This window comes from Mustela erminea, chromosome 18 (genome assembly GCF_009829155.1).
Source record: "Mustela erminea isolate mMusErm1 chromosome 18, mMusErm1.Pri, whole genome shotgun sequence".
Classification (NCBI taxonomy): Eukaryota; Metazoa; Chordata; class Mammalia; order Carnivora; family Mustelidae; genus Mustela; species Mustela erminea.
The window spans coordinates 50,377,443-50,396,959 of record NC_045631.1 but is presented as its reverse complement, the minus strand read 5'-3'; the positions used below and the strand labels follow the sequence as shown (position 1 = coordinate 50,396,959).

The window sequence follows — 19,517 nt, the reverse complement described above, 5'->3', positions numbered from 1 at the left end:
ACTGTTTTCATCTCAGGGATTCAAATCTTTTCTTCTTCTTCTTCTTTTTAATCATCACGTGTGGATTCTTGGAAGAACAACCCAAAAAAAGGATCCCTGGAAGGGGGGGGCGGCGGTGCTTGGAGTCAGTAATCGGTATGGTCAGCCATAAATAACAATAAGAGCTAATGGGCACCAAGGGTTCATCACAGGCAGTCACTTTGATCCACACTTTACAGGCATCCTAAATTAATTCTGACCCCATTTTACGGATACTGACCCCATTTTACGGATGTGGAAATCGACCCTCCAAAAAGTTACCTTACTTCCACAAGGTTGCAAAGCTGACCAGTTGCCCCCTGGCCCGTAACAGAGCACCTGACACGAACACACGTGCTCCCCGCCCGACTCAAGCCAGAGCTTTCAACAGCACACAATGGCACTTAACGCAGTAGACCCTATCGCTAAGTCGTGAGAGAAAGCAAGCGGCGACTGCAAAGGGATTTTTATTAAAACTCAAACTGCCAACTCCTCCCCGCGGCGCCGCCGCGTGCGCGCGCTCCCAAAGTAGGCTCTCATGAGTTTCTGACATCAGAACCACTTCCTCGAACCCCCCCGTGGAGGGAGCAATCCGTATCCAAGTCGACGGGGAAATGCAAAGAATAAGGTCTTTGCTTCCGAGCAGGTCTCAAACTGGCCCTGGGTAGGTGAGGTGGAGACCAGGAAGCCAAGTCTGCACCCCCGCGGGCTCCGAAATGCCGGGGATACGACACACTGCTTTGTCCCCAATGACAAGCTCATAACTGGTTTTCCGGGCTTCATCCGCTGAGTTCACGGTGACCTTGGGGTCGGGGACTTCGGGATGAGGGGCACGTACTCCCTAAACGTCCGGGCGCCTCCCCTCCTGGGGGCTCTCCGCGGATTAGGCAGCCATGCACCTGTGTGCACGTCGCCAAACGCCAGCAAGGGAGGATGCGCGCGCGCCCCGAGCAGGGATGCTGACTCAGCCCGGCTGCTCACATCCCTTTCGCGCAACGCGGATGCTGTTGCTGCTGCTGCACCCGGGGGAAAGCAAGGGACGCGTAGCAGCCGGGCCACTAGCTGACTGGGGCTCACTGCGGCACTCCCTCCCCCGCGGCCCCACAAGGGGAACCAGGCGCGAGTTGACGAAATGGGGGGAAGTGGGCGCTGGAGGAGGAACTCCGGGTTCGCGGCGCCGCGCGCGCAGCTCACACCCAAACTGGAAGGAACCTGTTCCGCCCGGGGCGGACGCGGAGCCGCCGCAGCCGCGAGCACCGCGCGGGTTTAGCCGCGGCGCCCCTCTCCCCGCCTGCCCCCAGCCAGTCCCCAGATCCTCCAGGCGCGGGTGGGACTGGGCGGTGGGAGCGCCCGGGCGCTGCGGGAAAAGAAGCGGCCCCGGGGCCCCGCGCGCGCCCGGCCAGGGGTGCTGGCGGAGAGGGTGCAGGCGCCCCGAGCACGCCCGCGCTCCCCGCGGTTGGTGCAGCAAAACGCCCGGGTCCGGTCGGGCCGGCGCGCAAGGCCGCGCTCGGGTTGGGGGAGCGGGTCGGCGGGCCAGGGACCCCCGCGACAAAGGCGGGGGTGGCCCCGCGGGACCCTGCGGTTGGCTTCAGACCGCGACGCCGTTACCTTCCGTGACCCCCAGCCTGGGCCCCGGGCGGGCGCGCGCCCGGCGCGGCCCCGGTCCACGTGGGCCGGCGCGCGCGCGCCAGGCCGGCCCCCTCCTTGGCGGCGCTCGGCGCTCGCAGCACATGGTCGGCGGCGGCGCGCCCCCGAGGCCGGCGGAGACCGGCTGCAGCCGGTATAGGATAAGGGATAGGCAGCGACGCGGGGCCGGGGCGCGGGCAGCAGCACGCCGGGCCCGGGCGCAGGCGGCCGGGGTGGGGGGGCGGGGGGGAGGGTGTGGCCGGGGTGCCCTAGGCGCGGCCGTGGGTGGGGGGCCGGGGCCGGGGCGCTGCGGGCCGGGCGCCCGGTGCTCACCCGCCGGAGCCAATTTGCGGTAGGCTCGGGCCCACGCCTTAAGGGGTTAAACCTTTCTCATGTTACCGAGCGGCTTATAAGGAGGGGGAGGCCAAGCCTCCGCCTTATTGGGAGCCTTTTGGGGTTTATTCTCTTCCCTTCTAACTTGGTGAGTTGGTTTTATTATTTTACATGTTTAAAAGTTTGATTGTGGGGTGTGGGGTTGTTTTTTTTAATCTGTGTTGGGAGCCTTAATTGATTGATTGATTAATTATTTTGGTGGGGGAGGCGGGAGGAGACCACTTCACATCTTAACATTTTGGAGAGGTTATTCTGAAAAATATTGACAGTTGGGAATGCCCGGGGCCACCGGGATGACGCGCTCTAGCCAGTGTGGGCAGCTGAGAGTGAATGCCCGTGGCCCTGGCAGTTGAGGTCCGGAAAATAGCTAGAGGCAGGCTTGGTTTGGAGTGCCTCCCCCCAAGCCCTGGGCTAGGGGCTTCAGGCCATCGGGTGAGTGGGGAGGTCCGGCTCACCCCTGCGTGGATTTTCCGCATGAAGTTGCCTGCGCGTCATAAGAGCGAAATGTCAGAGGTACCTTCCCCAGGCTCCCGCGCGCGCGCGCAGGCGGGCCACTGAGGCAGCGCGAGGGCAAGTGGGAATCCCTGCGCCCCCCTTTCCGCCCCCAGCTGGCACACATACCCGGGGCAGCCAACGTGACCCCGCAGAAGGAAGGCAGGGATTGCCTTGCAGACCGCGGGTCCCACACCTTGACCGTCAGAGCTGTCAGCGCCTGACGTCTGGTCCCGCTCAACTTCCAAGGTTCCCGGTTGGGGCTTCCACCGCAGGGAAGCGCCCGGGTGGCTGAGCGGTTCCGTAGTGGCGGAGAGTGATTTTGCAGAGGAAATGGGTTATTAACTTCAGGTTTTTTTTCCTTTTCTTTTCTTTTTTCCTCTTCTTTTGGAAATGAAACCCGCCCCCCTCCCCACTGTCCCCCGGCAGACAGGTGACAGAAGTTTGTTAGATGGCACAGGAAATGTCACCAAACGCGGGGGGCGTAAGTCTTAGAAAAAAAGCTCCCCGAAGCCAACTGGGGAAGAGCATTACAACTTGACAACCTGGAAGCTGGTTTTGCTTGTGCTGTTAGACGCTCTGCGCCAGCTCCTTCTTGCAGGAGAGGGTTTCTACACTGGGAATGAGATTTCTCAGCAATCTTACTGTTTTGCAAATCCTAATGAGTGTCTTGTCTGCAAAAAACTACCACGTGCTTAGGCTGAAATTTCTAAGCAATGCATCCTTCCATGTCCCAAGCACCATTACGCGGCATTTTTGGGGTCAACAATACATCCTGCCCCAGGGATAAAGAAATACCTCTTCTCATAATTAAGGGAAGGGTGGCCAAGATAGAGAGTTCCAGTTCGTGAATAAACAATGCAGCCAAGTGGAAAAGCTCCTTCTGTCTTAATGAGTACCACTAACTGTGAATTTTCCTTCTGTGGTTTCCAAAAATGGACCCTCCTCAGTGGAACTCCTGAGGAGGACACTTAAACTAGGGGTTCAGGTTTCAGCATCATGATCTTGTAAAATGGGGGTAGCGGAGGGGGGAGCCGATGATTCAGAGCTGCTGAGGCAGACCTCCAGGTTAGGCTGGGGACTTTTTAAATAGAGAATTCCGATGAACTTCACCTAAATGCAGACTGCTTTTGACAACTGGGGCTGAAAACAACTTGTCCAAAGCTGCTGTCTCCAGGCTACGCCTTTCCAGAAGAACAGAGATTGGCAGGGCGTTTGCCGAGAGCCTTGGCTTATCCCAGACGTTTCAATCCGAAGGCTGCATTTTGAACTTTGCTCTGAACTGACCCTGGAGTGACACTCAAACGGTCTGTAATAATCCGATATTTTGCATTCTGGATGCCCCCAGATCAAATCTTTACTCAACAAACGGACTCATGGTGAAGTCCCCAGGTAGAGCAGATTTCCACGCCTTGGTGGAAGCCTCACTGATTTAAAGTTAAGACAACCAAAACTCCCGGGAATCCTCCAAACTGCCCAGTGTATTTGGTCGTTGGATGTCCTTTGGGGGAACAGGAGAGTCCAGGCAGGTTGGCTGCCAGGAAGCCCTGCTGTAGAATTTTACAGTTGGGAGAGGCCCTCAAGACTGCTGTGTCTAATCCCTCCTTTACAGATGTTGAAATTTAGGGATTAAGTGATTTCCCCAAGATTGTGCAGCCTGTTAATGGTAAACAGACATTCAGCAAATAATGCCCAAGAGCTTCAAGACAAACCCATGGGCTTTGTCGCAAAGGGCTCAAGAGTTAAAAAGAATGGAAGTGTAACTCAGAACAAGTCGGGCTCAAAAGCTGTGTTGGAACGGTAGATTCTTGGGGCAGGGCGAGATCAGAGATGAAGAGAAAATATCCCCTGATGGCAGGAAATCAAGGAGCAAAGGGATTCTGCCCCTCCCCGTGCCTCACCAGTTAGGACCCCCCCCCCCATAGTAAGCCAATTCCCCTTTCCGTAAGCTGAGTTCGCATCACCAAAACACCGAACCAGACAGTGTTTCGTATTCTGGAACTCACAGAGGGTCCTAAGTAACTGAGTTCAAAATCCGCCTTTGTTTCTAGCTTTGAGGAGCCGGACACTTTCAGCCAGTTGGCCTCCGGAATGAATAAATGTACAAAAAAGGAGAGGAGTCCAGGGAAGGCTGTAGTCTGCAAGCAGGGACTTCCCCACTTGGGTTTATAAGGCCAGAGCAAGGCCCTGCTTCAGCGGCACGCCCAGACTCCTGCTTGTCGAGGGAAATTTTATTGAGCACATACTATGTCCGAATGCGCTGCCAGGCCGTGGGTCTGGAAAGAGCTGCTGACCACCCTTCTAGGTGCTCGGGACATGGAAAACACAAAACACAGAGCTTCCCATCCAGAAACCCATCCCATTCAGAAACCAGGTTACTCTAGGATGATTCTAGACTGTGGTCTTATCTTCAAAGCTAAATACAACAGGAGATGCGACACTTTAGCATGACAGAGGCGTAATGTTTGGAGGAAGAGTGGGTTTGGGGGTGTCCTCTTCCCTTTATGATGTTCCCAGTAATGCTAATAAGAAAGCTTCTGTTGCTCAGAAACCTAACAATGCAAGTGAAAGTTCTGTTGGGATCTTGCTTTAGGGGAGTAGCAGGGATGTAAAGCAAAGTTTCCAGAAACAAAGGAATCAAACACCAAGAGGGAGTTCAGGAAGTCCACAGGTGATAGCAGTCAGGTCTGCCACCCAGTGACCACAGATCAGGTCTAAGCAGGGTCCAACTACTCTTCATCTACATTCACAAGAACCATCTAGAATTTGCACTTTCCTGCTTGCTCCCAGGTTCCCTGGGCCACCAGGTTTGGCCTGAGGAATCAGGAGATTCCCAGAACTCCGTGCTGAATATGAGAGTATGAACCTTCAAGAGCCTCCCGGCCAACCTCTGTGTACTAATGGAGGTCAAGGATATTTTTGTCTCTGAGAGGCATTCCTCACAATCCCTACCTAAGATACCCCCTTCTAGGCCTTTTAAGTGCTGTTCCTTAGACAGCTGGGGGACAGATCTGATTCTGGACTGTTTAGGTCAAGCGCATTCCCATGGGGTTAGTTCCCCCACTTTGCAAAACGAGTAAGACTTTACAATGAGATGAACAAATGAGTTCCAAATCCCCTTTCCGCATTAACATTCCATCATTGTAACCCCACTGGGCTCCCTGTGGTCGGGGTCCCCTCCGATATTGCACATCCAAACCGCAAATCATAAAGGGCAAAGAGGGCGTGAGGTAGGCACCCATCACCAGAACCTTCTGACGACGGGTAGGAACCCTCTCCTCATTACAAGACCTGCTGTCTTGTCCTACGTGCAGTCCCAACGAAAAGATTCTGGTCTCTTGATCCCATAGTGGTTTTAGGCTACAGAGAAATTTCAGTCTGTCTCTTGGGGGCCTGGATCAGTTTCATCCCAACGTTTTTATTCAGGTTGGTCCTGAGCCCCAAGGTCGTCTGACACCCTTCCGGGTTAGAACAACTGTGCTAATAGGCCCTTGGACTTGGTTACTGCTTCTAACTGCTTTTTAGAAACACGCTGAGCTCTGGAAGGACACAGCAGATGGTTTTACTACACATTTCAGGTTTAGGATTCCTGTCATTACCATCGACAGAGACTGAAGTCCATAGAGACAGAGACCATCCCTCTGTCTTTCACTGGGGTCTCCCCGGTGCCCAGCACGGCACCTGGCCCCCTCCTAGGCACTTCACTGAAAACCCAAATACCGGCTGTGTGCAGGGGCTAGAGGTGAGAAGGGAGAAGAAGGTACAAAGAGATGAAGGCCCCAGGATTTGTTTTCCTTGAGCTTATCATTTAATTGAGCAAATAAGATAAACATGCAAGTAAACAGTGTCCCGTTACTAAGGGATACCGATCTCCGGAAGAGAAGCCCCTGCGTGAAGTGGGTCAGAGGAGGCATCGTGTTAGAAGCAAGATTTGAGGAGGGCCTGGCAGGTGCCGGCTGTAAAGGAGGTACCCAGCCCCCCCGGGGGGTGGTGGGGGAGGGTTTGGTGGTTAACCACTAGGTGGTTAGGGACCGCAGGGCAAGGAGGAGTCCATCTGGACCCGGGCCTGAGTCAAGTCTTAGAAGTGGAAGTGAGAAGGCTACAAAGAGGGTGGGGTCCGGCGACGAAGGCATTGGAAGCCAGGCTCATCCGTGGGTTTTATTTGTCCTTCAGAAAGAGGAACACCCCTGAAAAAGACTGAGCAGAAAAATGTCCTAACAGTGCCGCATTTCAAAGAGATTAATACTGGGACACAAGGGGCCAGCCAGTTAGGCTGGTAAAGGAGTCGGGGGCTCCGCAGAGGAAAAGCCCAAATGAATGGCCTGGTAGGGGGCACAGATTAGAAGGAGCTAAACTGTGGGCTCGCTATACCTCCCCCTCCCCTCTCCCTAAGGATAAACACTCAATACTAGATAGACCATATTGCTGGAAAGTACTTCTTATTTTATTTTTGGCCTTCTAGATCTCAAGCCCAGCCCTATCTCACTCCTCTGCCACAGCTGCCCTCCTCTTGGGAGGGAGTTTTGGAAGTCTGATGCTGGAGGGGCGTTGTGAAAACCTCCTGTCGGGGAGGGCCCCCCCTCCCCCCGCTTCCACCTTAAATCAGCTGCTTTCCATGCTGGGGAAGACCAGTGGCAAAACTGTTCTGTCAGTGCTCAGCCTACACCCTGAGACATTTAACTGGCCTCCCCCGCTTTGCAAGTGCTCTCAGGAAGGACACACTGACGCACATCAAAACGCAGAGGTCTGCCGCAGAGAGCATAAGCTTTTTTTAAGCATCTTATGCCCTATTTCATTCCATCAAATATTTAACAGTAAAGGACAGAAAGTGAATATACTGTCCTTTTAGAGACCCGGGCTACGGTGGGAATGGCGCCCTCGAGAGGATGAGCACTACTAAGTTAGGTCAGATTTGCTGCTTTTTAAGATGGACAGAGTAAACTCTAAATATTAGATCCTAATCCCAGAACTGGGCAGGTCGACTGGAGAGAGCAGGGTGTACCCTCTTATTTTCTCAGTTACCCTCTGCATTATCAGTAAAACCTGCCTTAGTACTCGCACATGGCAAGTTACAGCCAGGAAAAGGCCACCCACGCATCCAGAAAAATTCACCTGTATACAACTGTGTGATCGTAGAGAAGTCTTAAATAAGGACCAGGGACTCACGTATTATTATAGATACTAATTTGAGGTTGGGCTAAAAACCCATCACTGTTTTGTTTTTTTCTTTTACTTTTTAAAAATTACTTTTTTATTATGTTGAATTAGCCAACATATCATATCACTGTTTCAAAGTGCATGTCGCTGCAGGGGGCTCTGCAAATGTGTGCTAGAACCCGGGGGGAGGGGCAAGTTCACCCATCCTCCCTCCGGGATTAAATATGGTGTTTCTTTCCCCTTACTAGTGGGTTAGGAGCATAGGTCTGTTGGGTCTGCTGTTTGTTGCAGAAAAGCGTATTGAGGTCAGAGGGAACTTGGCAAGGTTAACTGGCTGTCCAGGCCCTACGAATCTATATTGCTTCCTTTGGCCACTGTATCCTAGAGTATTTATTTGTCAATTGCTGATACATCAAATGGTGATCAACTCTGAGGAACTTCCTCATGCTCAACAAACTCCCAGAAGACAGAGTTCTCACGTGTAGTTACATCCCCAGGGGACCCCAGATCATAATCAGAATGTTGCTGACTGAGCGGGAAGTGGGATCAACGCTCTGAATGGCCAGTAGCATCAAGCAGAGACGCGTAGGGTGTCTATAGGACGTCCCAAACACTTATCCCATAGAAGGTGCTAGACGGAATGTCAGTAGTGGCTAACCTCCTAGTTTCCAGGCTTCAGTTCTGATAGACATGCCTTATGATCAGTTCAAGCTTCCTTTACCTAACTTGTCTTCAAGTTCACGGTCAGCATCAGTGCTTGGGTCTGGTGGCCATTCTGTGTTCTTTGGGCTGCCTCTACCTATGCTGTTCTGATTCCTTTTGCTTGTTTTTCCCATTTATTGTCACAGCTGGAAAGTCTTGCTTCCAGATTCTTTGGGGACTCCACAGATAATACTAACACAAAATAATTTGGAAGTAACACTTCCTAGCTGTGACCATAAAATAAATATGTAATTGTTACCCAAAGACTTTATAGTAACTGCATGTTATTTAAATATTCACCGCCTTAAGAAATGTGGTAAGTAGTTCTTGTCTATTAATGTTGGCTAAAGGGTTAGCAGAGTGACCCTCATGCTATTGCTGGTCTGAGTTTTTGTGTTTTTTTTTTAATTTTTTTTATTTCAGATTAAGAATGACCCAAAAGACATCACAGCTTTGTTCCACAGCCAATGTTTATACTCAAGTGCCTGATGGAGGATGGGGCTGGGTGGTAGCTGTGTCTTTTTTCTTCGTTGAAGTCTTTACCTACGGCATCGTCAAGTCATTTGGCGTCTTCTTTAATGACTTAATGGACAGTTTTGATGAATCTAACAGCAGGATCTCCTGGGTCATATCAATATGTGTATTTGTCTTAACATTTACAGGTTAGTACCTCTTCCTGTTTAAGCAACATGTAACCATGTGTCGGTTTTCATTGGCTTAACTACGTAATGGTACCCATCCTGTTTCCGAAGCATTTCCTTCGATGACCTGTGGGCCCTTTCTAGCCTCAAATAAGTCAAAAGGTTTTCAGGAGCTTGGGGATGGCGAGAAACAAGAGATGCCGAAAGAAAGGGCCTGATTTGCCTGATGACCTTCAGTGTATACACGCATACATTAAACACCTGCTGTATGCACACTCTTAGGACACGGTAGATGACTTTGAGGCCAACAGTAAACCCCTATCCTGTAGAGTCATTTTCCAAAGAAGCAACAGCAAAAGTACGTGGTGTCCTAGGCCCTGGTCTCGTAAAAACATGTCTGGCAAACAGGCTAGGCACGTGACATGTGGGTACGTGAGGAAGAACAAGAGGTATGAAAGAGCGTATGATGTACAGTGACAAACCTCATCCAGAGGGGTGAGTTCCAGACACCTGCTTCCCTAACACCGGCTAGCCACCATTCAGGACTCCCGCGTCCAACAGCACTGGAGAAAGTGGGGTTTGAGAACTTGTAACATGCTCCTTCTCCCTGAATCCCCTACGGGCCTGATTCTCATGATGGTCCCTCCGTCTGCCAGGGGCCGCACTGAGGGCTTCCCAGAAAACACGGCCACTGGACTCCCCTCGGAAAGCCAGTGGGGCTGACCTTACACTTCCTTGACTTTAATATCCTGCCAATGGCGCTCTTACCGCTAAAGTTTTCTTTCTTTAATTCTAATTAATTTTCAGCCATACAATGTCTTAAAGAGGCGGCTCCCCTGTCCTTCCCTACCGAGTAACAAACTTATCTTACAACACCTAATATTCTGTCTTGCAAGCTTCACAGAAGGGTTCCTCGTTCTGGCTTCACTGAGTATTAAGATACTTCATGTTTTAGTTGTGGAAAGTTGACTTTCTTGGAGTGATAAGTGAATTAGAATTAAAAATTTTACCTTTGGTCATCCACATAAAAAGAAAATGCCCAAAGCTTTGCTTTGAGCTCTTTTATAACCAAAAACAACAATACGGTCAACAAGAAATTTCCAGTTAATACTATTATACCAGAAAATAGATCTCCTAAATGCTATAATTATAGTAGTTTATGCTTTGAGCCAACAAACCACCTAAAACTGACAAGAGTGGTTTCATTATGAGCTGTGTTCAATATCAGTTTATATTCTACTAACATGAGACTTACATGCACCAACCCCAACAAAATTTAGTCCTTTTTTTTCCCCTCCTCTATCCGGCATGTTCCGTGTTGCTCTTTTACCCAATTCTCAAAGGTTCCCTCATCTCTGTATATTCCAGTCAGCATCAGGGTCAGCCCGAGTAACGTATCACTGGGAAACGATTTGTCAGACTTAAATGTTCTGCAGGGATCAGAGAAGCTCAATGGATGACAATTGATCGGCCACTCTGAATTAGTTATCCCACGGCTGTCCTCCTTTTGGGGTGTTCAACGGAGAATTCAGGGACTTTCATACCATTTTCAGAAAAGTCCGATGAAACTGAGCTAGAAACTGACCCCAGTTGGAGCTTTTTTCAAAAGGAATCCAAAGCAGTGACTATAGCAAAAGGAAACAATTCAAGCCATCAGGGGAAAGCCCATTTTTATGGCAGAATAACAGACATTAAATGCATATCTAACTTTATAGGTGTTCATGGCAAGTTCATGTCACTTTTATCAAAAAATATCGCTATAAGTTCTGTACTGTTAGTCTGGCTTTCCCTTTAAGAAACCGAAAGAATTTGGGGGTCAACTGTCCAATTGAGCAATTATAAGCATTGTGTAAAATGCGTTATATATCGACAGCACATCATCCCTCCGTGTTCAAGACTTAAGAGAAAGAATCTTTTTTTTTTTTTTTTTAATTTATTTGAGAGAGAGAACGCACACAGGAGCGCATGGGGTGGGGGGCGGGCAGAGGGAGGCAGAGAGAGGGAGAAGCAGACTCCCGGCCGAGCAGGGAGCCCCACAGGGGGCTCCATCCCAGGACCCTGGGATCATGACCTGAGCTGAAGGCAGACACACAACCGATGGAGCCACCAGGCTCCTTTGCCCTAAGCAAAGGAATGTTAAGAAAGCTAATGCTTCTGCCTTTGGAGTTAAAGTGTCACATTCCGGAGGCCTTTGGGTGGCTCCGTCGGTTGAGGTTTGATTCTTGCTTTCAGCTCAAGTCCTGATCTCGGGGTGGTGGGATCGAGCCCCAGGTCTGCTCCGCACTCAGTGCAGCGTCTGCTTGAGAATTCGCTCTCCTTCTCACTCTGTCCCTCCCCCTGCTCTCTCGCTCGCTCTCTTTCTAAAATAAAATAAAATAAAATAAAATCGTAACATAAAAAATAAAAGATCACATTATGGTCCTTATCTGCAGCTCCCCTCTCTGCTGTCCTGAGCACCCGTTTCGGACACCGTCTGGTGGTGGTGGCCGGGGGCCTGCTTGTCAGCACAGGAATGGTGACGGCCTCCTTCTCCCGGGAGCTCTACCACATGTATATCTCGATCGGCGTCGTCTCCGGTAAGGGCTGCTCCTGGGCTCGCAAGTTCAAATACCCAATCGGAAGAACAGGAAGGGGGAGGAGGGGGTCCAGCCCCAAGAGTCCTTCTGTCTCCCTTTCTCTCTTTTTTTTTTTCTTCGAAGTTAATAGTGTCCCCGATCAGTGGTTCTGAACCAAGATGGATGGACTCCAGGGGATACGGGAAACTCCTCCTAGTGCCGCGGAGTTTTTGAAGGGTTTTTAAAAAATTTTAAAAACTTTAAGAAACCCAAAGAATTTTGGGGTCAACTGTCCAATTGAGGAATTATAAGCCTTGTGTAAAATTTACCCCTGAGGGGTGCCTGGGTGGCTCAGTGGGTTAAGCCTCTGCCTTTGGCTCAGGTCATGATCTCAGGGTCCTGGGATCGAGCCCCGCATCGGGCTCTCTGCTCAGCGGGGAGCCTGCTTCCCCCTCTCTCTCTGCCTGCCTCTCTGCCTACTTGTGATCTCTCTCTGTGTCAAATAAGTAAATATAATCTTTAAAAAAAAATTTACCCATGAGAAAGAGAACTTCTCTCTTGCATGAGTTTGCAGCCAAAAGGCATCGTTTCCACAAAGTAAAATGTGAATTTCTTTAGCGGGTATTTCCACAATGGGCATACGAGCCTTCTGGGGCATAGCGGAGAGCGCAGCAAGAAAACTTTTTTTCCCTTTGAAAGGAGTCCGCGTGGTACTTATGATGATATACGTATATTGTGAAGATCTGCACTTTTCCTATATTTCTGCACTTAACAAACCTCATTTATTTCTAAATATGAGTCTTCTTTTAAAACTGTATTCGATAACAGTCTGTCCGTTGTGAATTATAGAAATTGTTTTAATGCCAAAAAATGGGGGGGGGGCAGAAAACAGTTTATTCCCCTAGCATCCCCAAACAATGGTTATAGCTTCTCTAGAACTCTAATGAAACCTATTTTATTTTGCTTAATTTTTTGCTACAGCACCTTTTTCCAGAATGAAATTCTTGGCTCCCAGAACTTATGATTTAAAAAAATAAATGCCTCCTGCCCCACCAAATAGCTTATAATGGCAGCTTCTATTTCCCCTTTTGCCCAGGAATTATTTCAGAAATGGACTGTTTGGATTGCCAAGAGATTAGATTGTCTGGTTGTTAACTTCTTTGGTATCACTGTCAAATCGTCATGCATTGTGACCAAAGTCCTTGTTGGCACATAATCTTTTGGGAAACCAAAAATGTCTTTTTGACATGGCACAGAATATTTAAAAATAAATAAATAAAACTAAGAGATCCCTAAAGTGCATACATACATGCGTACGTTGAATTGAATATTAAAACAAAAAGAAACACAAAAATCCCGACTCTTGGAATGCATCCTTCTGGGATCAGTCGGGGCGGGGCTCTGACTGCTCTCCCCGGCTTTCTTCCAGGTTTGGGATACTGCTTTAGCTTCCTACCAACTGTCACCATCCTATCTCAGTACTTTGACAAGAAGCGCTCCATGGTCACTGCAGTTGCTTCCACGGGAGAATGCTTCGCGATGTTTGCTTTCGCCCCAGGTAGGCGGACCGCAGTCGTCCACGGGGGCCTCTGGGCTGGGGGCAGCCGCTCGGCAGCTCCCGCCAACGGGCGGCGGAGGGGGGACTTGAACTCTCTGCACAGGGAGAGGTTATTTGCCTTCTGTCCTCCAGCGCGTTTATAGGATCTGTCCTCCCTAATCCTGTTTTAGGATTTCAGACGCCATTAATACTAATCCGAGTTGACATAAATAGGAAGACGCAAGACACATACTCAGTGGGAAGGTTTGAAACCTCCTTTGCAAAATAAATGCCGTGAGGATCTGAGGTCATTCATACTGTGATTTCTCTCCTTCGTTTAAAGAACCACATTCAGCGTGGATTTAACATATGCTAATAGTTAGTTTTGTTATCTGTGAGTGGGTAATCTCACAGCAAAAAAAAAAAAGAAAAATTTATTCATTCATTTTTGAGAGAGAGAGAGAGACAGCACACGCAGGCATGCCCGCGCATGAGGAGGAAGGGGCAGAGGGAGAGGGAGAATTTCGAGCAGGCTCCAGGGCCAGCCAGACGCGGGGCTCCATCTCACGACCCGAGATCATGATGGGGGCCAAAATCAAAAGTCGGACGCTTAACTGACTGAGCCACCCAGGCACCCTCCCAGCAAAATTTTTATCGCTGGTTTTTTTTGTTGTTGTTTTTTTTTTTTTTTTGCTACTTCAACATCAGGAGGTGAATTACTCTCCAAAGAGTAGTAGACAGTTAACCTTGGAGACCCAGATTCATTTCTCACTCTGCCATTTCTTCAGAATGTGTCAGTAGACAGATGCTTTGTTCAAAGGAGATAATGTTGAAGTATTTAGGGGTGACATGTCCTAATGTCTGAAGCTTTTCACGTAGTTCAGAAAACTGAATGTGTGTATGCATATAAATGTATCGGAAGACAGGCAGAGAGAGAGGACATGTTATCGAACTCAGGCGAAGGGCAGGCAGGCACGCTCCACTTTACTGTCCACATAAAATTTTTCACAATAACATGTCAAGGGGAGCATCACTGCTCGTGAATGCCCTCTGAGGGTAGAAACTGTATCTTGTCTCTTGGTCGCCTTTGTTCCTTAGCGCGGGCCATCTCCCTGGGTCCCGGTAGGCCCTCAAGACATGCGAAATAGAGAAAGGAAAATTACACCCAATTTTTGCCAGATGAGCATACAGCATCTCCACACCCCCAAGCCTAGGGGCGCCTGGCTGGCTCAGTGGGTACAGCCTGGGACTCCTGATCTCTGGGTTGTGAGTTCAAGCCCCACGTTGGGCATGGAGCCTACTTAAAATAAGTAAATAAATAAATACCAAATAATAATAATCATACCCAAGCCTAAAGTATTTTGCAATTGGAAGTTTCCCACATGAGGGAGGAGTGGGAGGTATAAAAACATGCTATAAAATAAATGCTCCCGGGGCACCTGGGTGGCTCAGTGGGTTAAGCCTCTGCCTTCGGCTCAGGTCATGATCCCAGGGTCCTGGGATCGAGCCCCACATCGGGCTCTCTGCTCTGCAGGGAGCCTGCTTCCTCTTCTCTCTCTGCCTGCCTCTCTGCCTACTTGTGATCTCTGTCAGATAAATAAAAAATCTTTAAAAATAAATAAATAAATAAATAAAATAAAATAAAATAAATGCTCCCCACAAGGAATGTGGGGCCGCCTTGCTAAGCCTATCTTCTGGATAACCAGCTTAGTATATCTTCGTAGACATGCTCTCAAAGAATTAGACTATAATAAAATTCTACTGAATATCATTTAACCTTTCAGGGTTGATTATGAGGTATTTTCAGGGTCTCGTGAGGCCTGTGTTGTTTGATTATCACTGTGGGGCTCTAGGCTTCCTGTGGCCATTGCCCCTACCCCACCCCACCCCCCGCTAACGGTGTCCAGCAGCCGAGGACCCAGCTTCCTGGTGGGAAGGAGCAGGACTCTGGGAGTAAAGGACAGTCTGTAAGCAGAAACCCTAGAACCCTGGCATCGTTACATTCTGGGATAACCAGGAGCTCTTGGAGTGTGCGTTTATCCTTTTACTTAGCCCGACACGACTAAGGATCGCAGGAGTGCAGGGACAGTGATCAAGCTCAGAGGTGGGAAATTCTATTTTTAAAAGGCCAGACAGCGAATACTGTGGGCTTTCGCGGGACCATGAGGAGCTGTCAGAAGCCCTCAGATTTGTGGTCCCAGCTCAGAAGCCGCCACTCGGCACATCAGCCCAAGGAGCGTGGCTGCACCCGGGGGAGGCTTTATGATCAGAGACGGGCAGCAGCCCGGGTTGGGCCTGCGGGCTGCTGCTCACCCAGCCTGCAAGTAGGTCTCCAACTGATTTCACATCTTCCGCTGCCACCTGGCAAAACGCACCCTCCAAAGCTCTCCTGGGGGCCTCGGCCTCTGAGCATTGCTCTATAGTTGACCATCCCTGCACCCGTTTTCTCCTTCCCTCGTTCCTAAGAGCATCGGCTGTGAGGATAAAGCCTACAGGGCAGGTGGGCTGCGTTCGCACGGCCCAGTACGTTCCTATGGCGGTCCTAAGTCTGAATCCCCATGTCGGCTCGCTGTTTTCTCCCGGGTCTTGAGTCGGGTTCTGACCTTCAGTTCTGCTTCCTCTCCGCCCCCCTCACCCAAGCGATCACAGCGCTGAAGGACAGCATCGGCTGGAGGTACAGCCTCCTCTTCGTGGGCCTGCTGCAGCTCAACATCGTCGTCTGCGGGGCGCTGCTGAGACCAATTGTCATACGAGGACCCGGGTCCCCGAAAGCAGCCACCCACGAGGGTCGGAAAGAAGTGCAGTATATGCTCGAGAATGAGAAAACACGCACCTCAATAGACTCCATTGACTCAGGAGTAGAACTAACTACCTCACCGAAAAATGTGCCTAGTCACGCCAACACAGAACTGGGACCGAAGGGCGACACACAGCAGGTCCTCGTGGGGACGGGCTCGAAGCCAAGCCACCAGACAGCCCCTTTGTTAGACTTCTCAATCTTGAAAGACAGAAGTTTTATCTGTTACGCGTTGTTCGGTCTGTTTGCCACGCTGGGGTTCTTCGCGCCATCCCTGTACATCATCCCCTTGGGCATCAGCCTGGGCATTGAGCAGGAGCGGGCTGCTTTTCTGTTATCCACGATGGCCATCGCCGAAGTTTTCGGAAGGATAGGAGCCGGCTGTGTGCTCAGCCGGGAGCCCATCCGCAAGATCTACATCGAGCTCATCTGCGTCGTCTTGCTGATGGTGTCTCTGTTTGCCTTCACTTTCGCCGCCGAGTTCTGGGGTCTCATGTCATGTAGCATCTTTTTCGGGTTCATGGTTGGAACAGTCGGGGGAACCCACATTCCGCTGCTCGCCGAAGACGACGTTGTGGGAATCGAGAGGATGTCTTCTGCTGCTGGAGTGTATGTCTTCATTCAGAGCATAGCAGGCCTGGCCGGACCACCCCTTGCAGGTAATTTAAATACGTAAAAGACTTAACCCTTGGCTACTCTTGCCTTATGAATTGTGCTTGCTTCTTGTTACAGTCTTAAAAAAAGAGAAAAAAAAAAAGGCTGCTTTTTATAGTCCCATCAAATTTCAGAGCTGGAGGGATTAGAGATGACCTGAGCCAGTCTTGAGTTATAGATGAGGAAATGGAAGGTCACAGCGTGTCAGCCAAGAGTCATATGGTAAATGAGTGACGAGGTCGGGATTAGAACCCACATCTGCAGTCCAGGCTGCCCCGGGTTGTTTTTTTGCTACCGTCTTGCCTTAGCTGTGCCAGAGGTCACCCATCAGCGTATCCCCCACCACCCCCTGACTTTGGAACAGCAGCACCGAGGGGCTTCGGTAAGTCATCTGCCCTTCTAAGGAAGGGTGTGAGGCCAGTGGGCCCAGAACGTATTCTGCAGATCCTTAATTCATTTCTACACAATATTTCTTGTAGGAAGGACTTGAGTGTGCTTCATACCTTAGCCCTGACATAGGTCCTCAAATGTTGTTACAAGAGAAATCTTCCCACCTTTTAAAAGATCCCTGAAGTGAACCCAAGGGGAAATAATAATATTTCTTCTCTTTGAAATATTTCCTTTTCAAAGAAGCATGCAGGGGCCGCTGGGTGGCTTCGTCGGCGAGGCGTCTGCCTGCGGCTCAGGTCATGATCTCTGGGTCCTGGGATCGAGCCCCGTGTCGGGTTCCCTGGTTGGCGAGGAGGAATCTGCTTCTCTCTCTCTCTCCCCACCCCCCCCACGCCCCTCCCCATCACTCATGCTTACTGTCTCACAAATAAATAAATAAAATCTTAAAAAAAAAAAAAGGCATCTAACTGTCCCAAGTTTTGTTCTGTACGAGGACAGATTAGTCCGTGAGGAATAGGCTAGCAACCCCGTGGCCTCCGCTCTATTGGTCCCGACTGATTCTTCTCCCCAGGCCAGAAAAGCTGCCCACCGTCACCGCTCCTGTTTCTTTCGGAAACCCAGATAAAACAGAAGGAGGCAAAGGCATGGAGAAGCTTCTGCACTTGAGGGGAGCCTGGGTGAGCGAGGGACTGTGCCCGCGTTGCTAACAGCTGTGACTGTTCCCCCTCAGGGCTGCTGGTGGACCAGAGCAAGATCTACAGCCGCGCCTTCTACTCGTGCGCCGCCGGCATGGCCGTGGCTGCCGTGTGCCTCGCGCTCGTGAGACCGTGTAAAACGGGACTGTGCCAGGGTCACCCTGCGGGTGAAGGACAGGCAGAGAGTCCTCGTGGGAAAGCTTTACAAGACATACCTGAAGACTTTCTGGAAATGGACCTTGGGAAAAATGAGCATAAAGGTCACGTGAAAACGGAGCCCGTGTGACAGGCTCCCCGGGCAGGGCCGCCACCCCGCTGGCCCGGAGGCAGGTGGACGGGGTGGCGGGGGGCACAGGGAGGTACAGGGGCTATCGACTCTCCCCACTTTTAAAGCTACATTTTAAAGGGAACGTACACGAGAATACCACCAACATCCTTTTTCTTTTTTTTTCGCTTTTAAGTTTTCCCGTTCGATTGTTTCTTAAGCCAAAACAAAAACAACCCAGTACTCTTCTGTACATACGTCTGGTTGTATGCAGGAGCAGCCGAGAGATACAAAGAAGGACCCTATGGCTCACATTCTGGTTTTAAAATAGTGACGCGAAATGGTAAAGTGGTTTTAAGAGCTCTTGCGTGTGATACACAGCTCGCTTACAAAAGGACAATTAGCCCAGATCACTGAGATGAAATTGGCCACTCAAAACAGACAAACAAACAAAACTTAAATAATTTAAAAATTTTTCTCATTTTTGGAAATATGAGCAAATTACTTTAACACCCCCTTGGAAAACACTGAGGTCTCCGTTCGCCAACTGTGGCCTCTCCGTTTTTCAAATATTCCATGGGAATGAAGTACAGTTTAAGACCAAACATTTGGTGAATAAACAGAAATTTAAAAAAAAAAAAAAAGAGATCCATAACTTGAACTTACTTCATCAATGTGAAGATTACCACTTCTTTTTATGGCCAGTCATTACCAGAAGTATTTCAACACCGAAGATAGAGAATGACATTCAAAAATGTGTTTCCTGTTGCTTTCAATTACTTAGAAATATGTGACTGTAGTGTCTTTAATTTAAACCACTATTTATTATTAAGTTATTCTAGGATGATTAATCAAAAGAAATAAAATCTGAGACCTAAGCATCATTTTTACCTCCTTTTTGCAATCCTTTCAATGCCTCAAAGAATATTTCTTATCTTGTAAAGTCACTCTCGTAAGAGGGTCAGGTTGTAATGATTCTTCGGTTTGGTCAGAGGCCACCTGTGCTGTTTGAAGGGGAAGAAAATAATCGCCTTAGCTTTTTAAAATAATCTGTTTTATCACCTAAGAATACTTGAGGATCTCCTTTGATCGGAATTATATTTCAGTGAATTGTTGAAGAATTTGATTTCTTTTCTTTTTGTAACCGCTAACTGTTGAAGCATTTCTGTATTTCACATGGGGTAGCGGAGACGTGTGTTTTTACCATCATGAGTTAACAAGTTGCAATTTACATCTTATATAAACCTTGATTGCTCTAGTTGCCAGTTATTAGGTAACTGCTCACTGTTGGTTGGGTTTTTTTGTTGTTTGTTTTTGGAATTACACTACATGTTTAGGTATTTCTCATTTTCTCATTTTTCTGTAAAGAGGGCAAGTGTGGCTACTTACTTACACGTACTGAATCTCACTCTCCAGGTGACGGTCGCTCACTGCTCCATCTTTTACTCATCTTTACTGTTAATTTATGACAACTCAGGGGGAAAAAATGTAACAAGCCTAGTTTGGTTACAGGTACACACAAGCTTGAATATTTCTCTGCACTGAAATGAAAGTGGCATAGCTCATCACCACCTGCTACATTTTGTATAGTATTT

General features: G+C 49.3%; 3 protein-coding genes across 8 annotated transcripts in view; 1 reads left to right on the top strand and 2 right to left on the bottom strand.

Moving 5' to 3' along the window:
• Positions 1–19,517, bottom strand: part of ARSG (arylsulfatase G) — a 102,452-nt gene that overhangs the window by 78,093 nt on the left and 4,842 nt on the right. Inside the window, exon 1 of one of the 4 annotated variants that reach the window (XM_032322244.1) lies at positions 18,814–18,899. The exons of the other annotated variants lie outside the window; for them this stretch is intronic. The gene's annotated coding sequence lies outside the window, so the exon portion shown is untranslated. Of the gene's footprint in view, positions 1–18,813; positions 18,900–19,517 lie in introns of those variants that run through there. 4 annotated transcript variants of the gene reach the window in all.
• On the top strand, positions 1,682–18,816 carry SLC16A6 (solute carrier family 16 member 6). Of its 2 annotated transcripts, none has more exons than XM_032322251.1 (6): positions 1,682–1,798; positions 8,812–9,050; positions 11,462–11,605; positions 13,014–13,142; positions 15,762–16,577; positions 17,693–18,816. In XM_032322251.1, exons 1-6 carry the CDS (start codon positions 1,749–1,751, stop codon positions 17,941–17,943), a joined length of 1,629 nt encoding a protein of 542 aa, XP_032178142.1. In that variant the 5' UTR covers positions 1,682–1,748; the 3' UTR covers positions 17,944–18,816. The 2 variants fall into 2 exon arrangements, with proteins under 2 accessions (XP_032178142.1, XP_032178141.1); XM_032322250.1 differs by lacking the exon at positions 1,682–1,798 and adding an exon at positions 1,898–2,125.
• The window catches only part of AMZ2 (archaelysin family metallopeptidase 2), a 28,690-nt gene continuing 15,487 nt past the window's right edge, over positions 6,315–19,517 (bottom strand). Inside the window, exons 10-11 of one of the 2 annotated variants that reach the window (XR_004280767.1) lie at positions 18,814–18,926; positions 6,315–6,716 (exon numbers count right to left, since the gene is read on the bottom strand). The gene's annotated coding sequence lies outside the window, so the exon portion shown is untranslated. Of the gene's footprint in view, positions 6,717–13,797; positions 14,251–18,813; positions 18,927–19,517 lie in introns of those variants that run through there. The other variant, XR_004280768.1, reaches the window with a different exon arrangement.

Coding starts and splice junctions, on each gene's coding strand:
- SLC16A6 (XM_032322251.1), top strand. CDS start 1,749: ATGGTCGGCGGCGGCGCGCCCCCGAGGCCGGCGGAGACCGGCTGCAGC. Junction 1,799..8,811: donor GCGGAGACCGGCTGCAGCCG/GTATAGGATAAG, acceptor TTTTTATTTCAG/ATTAAGAATGACCCAAAAGA. Junction 9,051..11,461: donor ATTTGTCTTAACATTTACAG/GTTAGTACCTCT, acceptor CCTTATCTGCAG/CTCCCCTCTCTGCTGTCCTG.